The sequence below is a fragment of the Ursus maritimus genome, unplaced genomic scaffold (assembly GCF_017311325.1).
Source record: "Ursus maritimus isolate PB19 unplaced genomic scaffold, ASM1731132v1 scaffold_32, whole genome shotgun sequence".
Taxonomy (NCBI): Eukaryota; Metazoa; Chordata; class Mammalia; order Carnivora; family Ursidae; genus Ursus; species Ursus maritimus.
Genome location: NW_024425786.1, coordinates 19,289,042 through 19,301,144, shown reverse-complemented (window position 1 = coordinate 19,301,144; position 12,103 = coordinate 19,289,042). Strand labels below are relative to the sequence as shown.

At 54.2% G+C, this 12,103-nt stretch overlaps 1 protein-coding gene across 1 annotated transcript; it reads left to right on the top strand.

Annotated features, from left to right (window-relative positions):
- Positions 1-252: 252 nt before the first annotated feature.
- On the top strand, positions 253-11,152 carry TRIM63 (tripartite motif containing 63). Its single transcript, XM_008694572.2, has 8 exons — positions 253-919; positions 1,787-1,959; positions 4,977-5,145; positions 5,916-6,011; positions 7,229-7,462; positions 8,219-8,241; positions 8,578-8,702; positions 10,797-11,152. Exons 1-8 carry the CDS (start codon positions 761-763, stop codon positions 10,988-10,990), a joined length of 1,173 nt encoding a protein of 390 aa, XP_008692794.2. The 5' UTR covers positions 253-760; the 3' UTR covers positions 10,991-11,152.
- The last annotated feature ends 951 nt before the right edge of the window (positions 11,153-12,103 follow it).

The following is a 12,103-nucleotide window of genomic DNA, read 5'->3' as shown; positions in this document are numbered from 1 at the left end:
GGCTTTGTCACTGACTTTCTAAGTGACTTTGGATAAGGTCCTTTCCTTCTCTAGACCTCAGGGTCAAAATCTATAAATCAAGGGCACTGGACTATGTCTCAAGTAAGCCCTTTCAGCATTAGAGTGAACATAGTGGCCAACGGCTGCCAGAGGGCTGGGCTAGCTGGGGTGGGGTCTCAAGGTCTCTAGCAATATTCTGTGCTCAGGATGGGCTCAGAGAGAGGGGCTGCTCTGACCCCTCTTCTTGGGAGCTACTCAGTACTCTAGAAGAGGGGGTTTAGTCAGTGAGGGATCCCTGGTTATTAACCCTGCAAATCCCAGTGGCCCACTCCTTGGGTCCCCTTGCTGGCTTGGCAGCCTGAGACACTAGTTTCTGGAGGAAACTCTGGTACCCCATCCTCCCCCCAGGCCTGCCCACGAACAGGCTGTTCTTGTTTACGACCCTCCTCCCGGGAGAACAGCGATTGCTCATCCCCACATGTGATTTGAGAGGGCCGGTCTCTCAGGCCTGGAGGAAACTCAAGCCCCAGCCAGCCACTTGGCATCGGAATGTTCAGCTGGTCCCCTCCTGGGGCTCATGTGACCGGGACCCAGCTATAAATATCAGAGGGGCCTCAGACCAAGACAGAATTTGGGCACCAGGAGAAGAAGGCAAAGAGGCTCTGTGTGGGTATTTTGTGATAAAGGCAAGACCCCAGGTCTGCGTAGAGCGAGGCAGGCAAAGGAGGCAGCCAGGTGAACCCCCACACCTCCTGACAATATGGATTATAAATCAAGCCTGATCCAGGATGGGAACCCCATGGAGAACCTGGAGAAGCAGCTGATCTGTCCGATCTGCCTGGAGATGTTTACCAAGCCAGTGGTCATCTTGCCTTGTCAGCACAACCTCTGCCGGAAGTGTGCCAATGACATCTTCCAGGTGAGCGCTGGGGAGGGCTGGGTCCCGGGCCCCAGGTGGCCACTCAGGACGCCTGTGGTGAAAGCCAGTCTCTCTTAGTGCAGGACTTCTAAACCAGGGCTGGCTTTCTCCCGTCTGGAGCGAAGCCCCTGCAGAGGCCTCTGGACGGAAGGGGGCTCGGCGGCGGCTCTGGCTGCCCCATTCCTTCTCCATGACGCGTGTTTCCCGTCCCCACCCTGCCCACAGCTCCCCCACCGCTGCCCTGAGCCCGCAGTTGACTCTCCAATCAGGAGTCAAATGCCTCAAGCGATAAGTGGGAGAGGCAGGCAGAGAGGAGAGAGAAACAAGACCCCTGGGGAGGGAGCCAGCTCCCTGGTGGCAGGGGGCCCAGAGCTTTCGGAGGAGGAGGGTGGCCAGGAGGCCCTGGGCAGTAGAGGCTTCTTCCCATTCGAGGCCGGTTCCCTATAATATGGGGCTGGAGGGGATCCATCTCCTGAACAAAGGAAGGGGAGGAGTGTCCTGGCTGGGAGGCAGGATTCAAGGTTCCCAGAAGCATTTTACAAAATGTTCTCTCACAATTTTATCTTTGAATTAGCAGCCCTACGAGCTGGTTCTAATGATAATGCCCCTTGCGTGAATGGGGTGGAGGCTTGGAGCGAGAAGTTTGCTTGCCCAAAGTCATTCAGAAGATAACCGCGACTTGCGCCTAGGTCTGCCGACTCCCACGCTCGCTTAGTTGTTTCTGAGGTGCTCCCCGTTATAAGTGGGCTGGTTCTCATCTCAGGATGGGGAGCTCTAGGTCAAATGGTTTGACGAGAACTGTTGGGGGAAGCAGGAAGGACAATTGGAGATTGTCCCAGGCCTCACCTCTGCCCTTGCCACCCGCAGGCCGCAAATCCCTTCTGGACCAACCGGGTTGGCTCCGTGTCCATGTCTGGAGGCCGTTTCCGCTGCCCCTCCTGCCGCCATGAGGTGATCATGGACCGTCATGGAGTGTACGGCCTACAGAGGAATCTGCTGGTGGAGAACATCATTGATATCTACAAGCAGGAGTGCTCCAGGTCAGTGCGCCCGGCTGCGGGGAGCCCATCCTCCCTCCCCAGCCGCTCTGTCCCCGCTCTCCCCAGCTCCTTCCCGTCTGCCCAGGATCCAGTGCCCTGGCTGGAAGAGCGACACTCGCCAGTCCAGAGAGCCCTCTCCCTCTTCCTCAGGCAGAATGGAGGCCCTTCTCTGTCCCCAGCACCAGCTCCCGCTGTCACTCAGGGAATGGGAAGAGCCCAGACATTGAGGCTGCCCTCCTAGGGGAGACTGAGACAGGAACCAGGGGAAGGGCGAGATGTGACAGGGGGAGGGACGCACTGGGGCCAGTTAAGTGGCCACGACAAGCAGAGGAAAGTGCAGAGAGAACACAGCTGGTCTCTCTATAGCGAAAGCCACAGCTATCGTTGTGGGCACTGGGGAAGCTTCCTCGCGCTGTCCACAGCACCCCTGTGGATCGGGCATGACTTTCATCATCCGCATTCACGGATGAGGAAGCTGAGGCTCAAAGAGGTGACGTCAGCTGCCCAAGTTTTCCCAGCTGGAAAGAGAAATGGCCGGGGAACAGCCCCGATCTGGCCCCAAGTCCCCCTGTTGGTGAAACAGCAGCTCTGTCCTGGGCAGAATTTGTGGGAACAGAGTTTGTGCAGTGTGTGGCTTCAAACTGGGGAGAGACACGGCCACCAGGGAGCTCTTTACACATCCGGACCCCTGACAAGACTCCCAGGCTGCTGCCCTCGGGGCTTTTGGTCCCAAACCGTCCCCCAGTGCTGCCCGCAGGCAGCGGCCTGCCCCAGCATCGGTGACACACCAATCTTGGTGAGAAAAAGCCCTGACTGGGCGAACCGTCCGCGAGTCTGACTCTGTTACTAATGCTCTGCGGGAACTTGCCTTCATTTCCCGCCTGCAGAACCGGTGGTAAGGTTGGTTATTGCGACTCTCAAATAGGGCTTTGATGGGAAGTGTTAGATGTATCAAATATTTATGGAGCACCTCCTGGGTCTAGGCACCGTGCTGAGCATTTTCTGTGCGTGACCCCGGTTTAATTCTCACGGCAGTCCACACGGCATTCTTACCCGCATTTTCCAATGAGGAAACAGAGGCTCAGAGAGGGTCAGAGGTTTGCCCGAGGCACCCAGCAGGCGGTGAAGCTGGGAGGGAGCCTGCCTGTCTGACTCCAGGCGGACATTCCGAACTGCTATGGCCTCTGAGTTGCTGAGTTCAACACTACAAAAGTGCGGCTATATTGCCGATCATTCTCACAATAATAAAGTCGATATGGCACCTAAATATGGGCCCCCTGCCCCAAGTGCCGACCTATGAAGAGTCTGTTATGTCTGAACCCTTCGGGACCTTTCCACATAGTCAGATGTCAGGAGAGCTGCCCTTTTTGGAGGGTCTGCTCTGTGCTGGGCTCAACACATTCATTTCAGACAGCTGCCATGATCCCGGTAGCTCTGGGATAAAACCAAGGCTCAGAGAGCAGAAATCACTTGCCCAAGGTCACAAAATGAGTGAGTGGCAGAACAGTGTGGATTTGAACCCAGGTGCTGATGCCTGGGAGAATGGGCATTGGGGATGGCAGAGGGCACGGGCACCAGACCTCAGGGTCTTACCTCACCTCTGCAGCTACGGCCCTTCCAGAGCTCCCTTCCCCGAGTGGGAGTAGAGACAGGTGGCAAAGAGAGACCCCTGCCAGCATGGGGGACCCTGGGCTAAAAGATGAAAGAAAGATAAGTCTGGAAAGGGACTTAGTTAAGAACCTGGGGAGATAATCATGCCTGGGGTGTGACCAGTTGTGCAAGGCTGTTCAGAGGTGAGGCGTTGACATGGACGGGGGACAGTCACCATCTGACATTTGTGAGAGGCTTGCTGTGTCAGGGGCTGGGAAAGCAACGGCAGTGTAGACATGGGGTTGGCTCTAAGTGAGCGTATAGTCTAGCTGGGGAGGTAGGACTTAGACCCAAAAAACTGAGCCTCAGATGGGAAGTAACTGATGCCTCGAGAGAAACACAAATAACATGCAAGAGTCGTAGAGAACGCGACCGAGGGAGAAAAGCATTCTTTATTTTTTTTTTAAGATTTTATTTATTTATTTGACAGAGATAGAGACAGCCAGCGAGAGAGGGAACACAAGCAGGGGGAGTGGGAGAGGAAGAAGCAGGCTCATAGTGGAAGAGCCTGATGTGGGGCTCGATCCCGGAACACCGGGATCACGCCCTGAGCTGAAGGCAGACGCTTAACCGCTGTGCCACCCAGGCGCCCCGAGAAAAGCATTCTAAGAATGTGTGTTTGGGAAGGAGAAAACTCTGGACACTGGAGAGATTTTGTGGACCTTAAGTCAAGGCTTAGGCTAAGCTGTGAGCCATGCCTGGGCTGCCCGTGTCCTGGTTGTGTGACTTGGGGCCCACGCATTTCTTCCTTCTCTGAGCCTGGGGCCGCCCTCAGGGCGTGCTCACTGACGCGATCTCTCCACCTGCACCACTGAGGCCGTGCCCCACACTGCACACTGCGGAGATGAAGAGAACAGGCAAGATTCCCTGCTCTGACGGCGGTTACAGTCCGGTGGATTAAATATAGAATTCAGTGAGGCCATGTGTATAAATTGCTTTGCTCAGAGTCCGGCCTGCAGGAACCAAGAGCTACGGGGACTATAATTAGAGCAAATGCACTCTTGCCTCCCCTTCCCTGACTTGATGGGTGACCTTGGGCAAATCAATTCACCTTCCTGGGGTTCAGTTTCCCCTTCCCAGAAATGGTCTCCAGTTCCGACCCTGGGACTCTACAACCACGTTCGGCACTGGCGGGGCCTAAGGCCAGCTCCTTCACCGGTATTGGAGTCCAAGGATACGAGGACGGCCTTGGTGTCACTTGGCTTTCCTGCTTCTGGGTCTCCAGAAAATGAAAAGGACTGGGGGCAGCCAGTCACTGAGAGCTCAGGCCCTAGATCCGGGGTGGTCCCGTGGAGCTGGGGAGGAGACAGGGACTCGGGACCAAACCCCCCCTCCCCCATCTGACCTGTGATTCTTCTCCATTGCAGTCGGCCCCCGCAGAAGGGCAGCCACCCCATGTGCAAGGAGCATGAAGACGAGAAAATCAACATCTACTGCCTCACGTGTGAGGTGCCCACGTGCTCCATGTGCAAGGTGTTTGGGGCTCACCAGGCCTGTGAGGTAGCCCCGCTGCAGAGCGTCTTCCAGGGACAGAAGGTACTGGCCCGTGCCGCTTCTACCCCCAGCCTGGGCTTGCGGGGCACGGCCAGATGCTTCAGGATGTGGCTTTGATCCCTGTAGATCTGCTGAGCCGGCCTTTCGGGAATAGTCCCTCTGGAGGGACTTCCCAGGCCACAGGGACAGCAGCCCTTGCCTCTTGGGGGAGGTGGCTGAGCTCATGGGTTATACTTAGAGCCACTTGAGAGCACCTGGGTGTGGCCACAGGGGAGAGACCAGGCCCCTGGGTCAGGCCGCCAGGGTCCTCTCAGGCCACGGCTTCTAAATCCCAGTGTGCTTCAGGCCCCAGATACTTCTTCCTGGGCTGATTACCTCTCCTGCAGCAGAAAATAGCCGAGAACACTCCTCCTGGGCCCCCAGGCCTGTGGGAGTCCCATCATCCTGCCCACGCAGTAAGGTGTGGCCCCTCTTTCCGGACACTCCTTCCCTGCCTCCCACTCTTCTCTTGATCTTTCTCTTCTAGAACTCTCCAACTCTACTTCTTTTCTGCATCCTTTCTTTCCTAGAAACAAGCCCCTCCTCTGACAGTACGTTGCTGTTCTATTTTGCTCACGTCCCCTTTTTCTGGGCCTCATTTGCAACATCCGGGACGCGGTATCTCTCTGACGTTCTCTGCTCTGGATCTGAGCAGCACCTCAGAAAGAGGCTCTTTCTCGCAGAGAGGGGAGGGAGGGTGCCGCTCCTGAGAATACAGGCCCTGAGACCACTTCTGTCTCCTCTCCTGATCCCCCACCCCTCCTGCCATCTAGACTGAGCTGAGTAACTGTATCTCCATGCTGGTGGCGGGGAACGACCGCATGCAGACCATCATCACTCAGCTGGAGGACTCTGGTCGAGTGACCAAGGTGAGGGGGAAAAGAGCCCTTGTCTGGGGGTCCAAAGCCTCTGGGTGCAGCCAGGTCTCTGGGGTGAAGGCTCACCTGTGGGTTGTGGCTACAGGTTGGGGCCTGGAGGCTGCGGTGTTCAACTGGGAATGGTGGAGTGGGGACCAACTAATCTATTCATCCACTCATTCACCAAACGCTTCTGAAACACAGCTGTGTGTCAGGCCCTGCCAAAGGCGCTGGGGATGGGGTGGTGACCAAGACAGACCTGATCCCTGACTTCAGGGAGCATCCCAGCAATCCTTCTCAGTATTTCTTCAGCACGTGCAGTTTTCAGAGCATTGTTCCCAGTGTGTGGTGAACTAAAGCTTCTCAGACTTTAAAATGCATTCAGATCACCCTGGGATCCTGTTAAAATTCAAGTTCTGATTCAGTAGGTCTGGAGGGAGGCATAAGGTTCTGCATTTCTTTCTAACAAACTCCCGGGGTTTGCCCAACATGCCGGTCCATGGACCACACTGAGTAGCCAGACTGTAGGGGCAGAAGGAAACTTTTCTATCCCTGCAAAAGCACCCACGATTTCCCATCGCCACTTGAGGTGGGGCCTGGAGATGAGATGGGGGGAAAGGAACATCACACTCCTGGTGGACGAAGAGTTGTGTGAAGGGTGCTTTCAAAAGAAGAAGGGGGCATTGTTACTACTCATGCGAGGCTCGCAGCCTGTTCGAGGGTACTAGAGCCCCCAGGCTGATGAGATACGGTTATTATACCTGTTTTACAGGTCAGGAGACTATGTTGCAGAGAAGGGAGCCTCAACGAGGAGGCCGCTAGGGGAGATGCTGTTTCTCCACCCCTGTTAGGACCAACTGAGGCAGAGCTTCCTGAATCCAGTCTTGTCCTAAAATGGGGGATGGGGGGAGGGAGAGAGTGACTTCGGGGCACACAGGGGGCCCAGAATCAATCATCCCATCTGACCCTGGAGCTCTAATTTTGAGGAAGGGGCTAGCTTTCTCCAAGACACCAGCCTCCGAACGTTACTGGTGTGCGAAGGGACTACGAGACCTCAGCAAGGGCTTCCTTTTTGCTAGGCCTTCATTTTGTCTCCTGTAAAATGGGGGTGTAGTAAGATCCCCTCCCGCTTCAGACCTGTGACTCCTAGCACACCCATCGCAGGAAGGACGTGCCAGGAGCAGGGAGGAGGACCCCACAGGGTGTGACTCTGAGATTTCTGCCCCCAGGAGAACAGTCACCAGGTGAAGGAAGAGCTCAGCCAGAAGTTTGACGTGCTGTACGCCATTCTGGACGAGAAGAAGAGTGAGCTGCTGCAGCGGATCACGCGGGAGCAGGAGGAGAAGCTTGGCTTCATCGAGGCCCTTATCCAGCAGTACCGGGAGCAACTGGACAAGTCCACGAAGCTGGTGGAGACGGCCATCCAGTCCCTGGACGAGCCTGGCGGGGCCATCTTCCTCTTGGTGAGCAGGACGAGGAGGGTGTGGGTGGTCACTTCGACTCACCAGCTCTGACTAAAGTGCAAGTCACGCTCCATCGCTGGTCACCCACGTGCCCCTGGGCAAGCCATTTAAAGCTCTAAGCCTCAGCGTCCTCATCTGTAAAATGGGCATGCAATGATTCCTACCTTCTTTCCTCTTAACTGATTTTGTGAGGATCAAATAAGAAGATGTTTGCGAAATGGCATTGTAAGCTGCCAAACACAGTGTTCACGTAGAGACTGTTACATTGAGCACATGCTATAGGTCAGCCACAGAAGTAGAGACAACAGAGATGAGGGAGATACCGCCTGCCCTAGAAGAGCTTGTTGGGGAGACAGAAAAGGATCAACGATAAGATTTCACAGCTCGATAAAAACTTCCTAAGCACATACTGTGGACCAGGCTTTGGGCTAGACATTGGGTATAAAAAGGTGATTAGGATATGATTCTCGTCTTGAAGATTTGGGAGTTTAAGAATGTTTAGAATGATACTCTGAAAATCCAAGCTTCCTGCCATGACAGTGGAAGGGTCCTAGAGTGATGACCAAAACCTTGTGTGGACCATGAACAGGAGGAAAAGACCCAAGTGCTGTTCAACTCTGGGCAGGGAGCACGTCCCAGCTAGGCTAGGGAATAGCACCGAGGGCCCATCTGTGGCTCTGTGACTGGTTCTGCTGATTTCTTGGGGCCACTTCTTCTGCACTCCTAACCCTTCGCTGTCTCTCTTTCCCCCCACAGAGTGCTAAGCAACTCATCAAAAGGTCAGTGTCTCCCCAGGACTATGATCCAAGGCCCTAGGTCCCACCAGGGCCTCTGATCTCTGCCCAGTGGGCCTCCCCCTTTGCATTAGGTCGGCTGGGAGGGTCTCGACCCGGGCTAGCTTTCCTGGCCTTTGCATCCCCTGCCTTCTTGGCCCCTCCATTCTGCTGGTGACTGGAGAGGAAATACCCCCCCTCCACGGGGAGCCTCTAGATACAAGGCCTGGGTGTGGCCACAAATGTGTGCACTGCTGTGAATTGGAGCTAAGACCCCCCCCTTCTTTCACTGAGACCCAGAAATCTCACCCCGCCTCTTCTTTTTCTCTCCCTCCCCCACAGCATTGTGGAAGCTTCCAAGGGTTGCCAGCTGGGGAAGACAGAACAGGGCTTTGAAAACATGGACTACTTTACTTTGGACCTAGAGCACATAGCAGACGCCCTGAGGGCCATCGACTTTGAGACAGGTAAAGGAGGGGGTGGCGCCAGGTGTCTGTTCCCCTGCTCCGCCCCTGGAAATCTGCTTCCCTGCTGCTGAGCCCCACCTGGAGGCAGGTCCACTAGCAAACAGTCAGACTCCTGTAGCCAGCTTCTGCCTGAGTCCAGAGCCTCGCACAGTACTTGCTACATAGTTGTCGCTCAGTAAATTATGTATGGATCCACTGCAGGAGGCCTGGGGCCCCAGAAAGAGCACATGGCAACTGGAGTCAGGCAGAGTCAGTTCAAATATTGGCTCTACCACTCGTTACCGCGTGACCTGTGGTGAGCTCCTCTCCCTCTCCGACCTGCATTTTCTTCTTCCTTTTTAAAGTTTTTATTGATTTTAAGTAATCTCCACACCCCACATGGGGCTCAAACTCCAGACCCCGAGATCAAGAATCACGTGCTTCTCCGCCAGAGTCAGCCAGGCACCCCTGAGCCTCATTTTCTAACTTCGAAAATTAAGTTAAAACGTGGGCCTACTAATAATGACCACGTCATGGTGCTCTTGAAACAAATAAAAGAGCGATGCTGAGGGGTTTGTCAGGCACCAGACAAAAACTAGTTATTGCCCGAGGCTGGTCCTAGCTTCAGCTTCCCAATGCTACCCTCTCTGATACCCGGGCACCTTAACGGACCTGTGTTCTCTCCTCACTTCTGTCTGTGATTACTCTCGCACAGAGTACCTATAACCATCGTAACAACATAACCCTAGCAATAATAGGGGAAAGTACTAAGGGGAAATGAGGAAACCAGATGAAGAACAAAGATTTAATAATTTGCTCAAGGTCACACCGTTGCAAGGTAGCTATTTAGCAACAGAGAAAGAGAGAGCAGATCCAGTTGTGCCACGTGTTATGTGGACTTGAGAGGTGATGCTCTGGTGACCAGCTGAGAAAGAGAGCGCGCACGTCTCGTGTTGGCTCTGCCACAGGCTTTCAGAATCGTGTCGAAGATCTGCTTGAACCCCAAAATACCCCACTCATTAAATTCTGTCATTTACCTTTACGAGGTAGTTTCTATCGTCGTCTCCATTTTGTAGTTAAGGAAATAAAGCCGAGAGAGGGTCAGTAATTTGCTGGAGGCCACACAGCTAGTAAGTAGCCCACGCGGACTCCACCAAGGGCCGTCTGGCTCCAGAGACCCTGGGGAGGAGTCGATGAGACAACGCGTGTAAGACGCTTGGCACAACACTTGGGCACACAGGAAGGGCTCAGCCGATGCTGCTGAGAGCAGTTAATTGTGGTAATAATTAAACAACAACAAAAACCCCCGGGTTATGCACAGGTCCCAGCTATGTAGCCGGAAATCAGGCTGACATTTTGGAGGCATGAACTCTTTCAAACCCCCCATGCACACTCTTGACAAATGCTCTGGCTTTGGGGGGCTCAGGGCCCCAAAGCATTGAGGAAGTGGCTTGGGAGGGGAGGGTGAACAGACACGTTCCCTGTTAGCGGAGCGTGAAGGCCATGTCCCAGGATGGGAAGGTGAGGACGCAGGTCGCCGTCTGTCTGGGGCTCAGCTTCAGAGAGCTATCAAGCAGATGACCCTAGAAATGTCCCCCACCCCACGGCCACCCCTTTGGAGGCTGTGGAATGAGGAAAACTGGACAGGGAGTGCTAGGCAAGCAGATTTCAAGGGCTGAGCAAATTCCTCCACGACAAGGACTCTGATCCCTGAGAACCAGGGAGTCCATTCCCCCCAGGGGACGTGTCTCGGTCTAACTGGCAGACGTGCAGAGGCACCAAGTGTGCTTCCCCCAAAGTCCCCTCTGGTCACCGGCAGGTCAAGTGATAGGAGCTGCTGTTGCTCCTAGAACAAAGGGATGTCTTGAACCTCCCTCCCTTGGAGGGGTGTGGGAAGGAAGGAGGAGGCCAGGGCAGGAGGAAGCAGGCCTCTGTGCAGCTTAGCTTTGGCAAGCTCGTCACCTCTGGGGCCACTGATGTCACCGCATGGCCGTGTGGTCCCAACTGGGTGTGGAAGGGGTTTGGGTAGGTGCTGTCTCCAGCCTGGTGCCCCTTTGAGCAGCTCCTCCGAGGAACTGGCTCCGTCCTCATACAGTTCTTCTTTGTCACACACAGATGAGGAAGAGGAAGAGTTCATTGAAGAAGAAGAAGATCAGGAAGAGGAAGAGTCCACAGAGAGAAAGGAAGAAGGTAAGAAAGTCCTCCACCATCATGCATTCATTCATTCGTTCAGTCATTCAACAACACGAAATCCCGACTGCGGGCAAAGAGCTGTGCTGGACCCTGGGGACGATGCCAATATGTGGTGATGGTCCTAATACGGGTTTTATACCTTTTGAGGGTAAAATCCTGTTCCCTTTATTCTTAGAGAAAAAACCCCCAAACTATTCATAATAAAAACTTTCCTTTTATATCTCAATGACCTTCCTGAGTGGAAAGCAATACAGTGTCACATAGAAGACAGGGGACTTATGAGCCAGGCTTGACCCACTGAGAACTTTTGTTGGGCCAGCACAATGTTTAAAATTTTTTAAATTAGTTGCCAACATTTTAAAAATTAGGAGATGGGGGACAGGTTTTTTTAAGAGAATGAAAGAGAGAGAGAGAGAGAGAGAACCCCAAGCAGGCTCCACGCTGGTCTCGCTACCCTGAGATCATGACCTGGGGGCTGAACGGGCTGCCCCACCCAGGCGCCCCTGTTTTTTTGTTGTTTTGAAAGAAGATTTCAACTAAGAATCTGGATTTCCACCTTCTTGTGAAAATTTGGAAAGAACTAACAATGCTTGCCCGCCTCCCTAATCCCAGAGAGCTGGAGCTGGGCAGGGGCCGCCCCCCCCCCTTGCCCGTTTGCTCCGCCCACTGCTGTCCGCCTGCCGGCTTTCCTCAGTGGGGTCCTCCGCTGGCCTCTGGGGCATCTGCCCACCCACGTGCTCTCGGGGTAGTCATTTAGAAAGCTCTCTGTGCCCAGAGCGTCGTTAAGTGCCTGGGTTCTGAACGGCAGCTTTCCCACAGAGGAATGGTGTAATCTTGGGCTGTTCACAACTTTTCTGGTCTCGATCTCCTCATCTATACACCGGGGCACAGAACTACTGACGGCAAAACATTCTAGGGAAGAGTAAATCAGATCACATTTAACAGTGTCTGGCGCGTAGAAAGCACGTTTGCTGATTAGCACATGTTTGCTGATATCATTTTTCAAGCCAAGTTACTATTGGAACTAAATTCCAATCCAGTTGAAAAAATACAGGCTACTCTTTTGGAGTTTGGTGTTGGGTGTGCAATCCGTGGTGTTTTGATGACTAAATTCTATTTTGGTTTAAAAAGGCACGGGCCAGGCAGGAGTTGGAGTCTGATAATTTTGTCACTGGGGCTCAGTAAGCCCTGGATCCTCGCCCCCCCCCCCCCCCCCCCCCCCCCCCCCC

Coding starts and splice junctions, on each gene's coding strand:
- TRIM63 (XM_008694572.2), top strand. CDS start 761: ATGGATTATAAATCAAGCCTGATCCAGGATGGGAACCCCATGGAGAAC. Junction 1,960..4,976: donor TACAAGCAGGAGTGCTCCAG/GTCAGTGCGCCC, acceptor TCTCCATTGCAG/TCGGCCCCCGCAGAAGGGCA. Junction 8,242..8,577: donor GCTAAGCAACTCATCAAAAG/GTCAGTGTCTCC, acceptor CCTCCCCCACAG/CATTGTGGAAGCTTCCAAGG.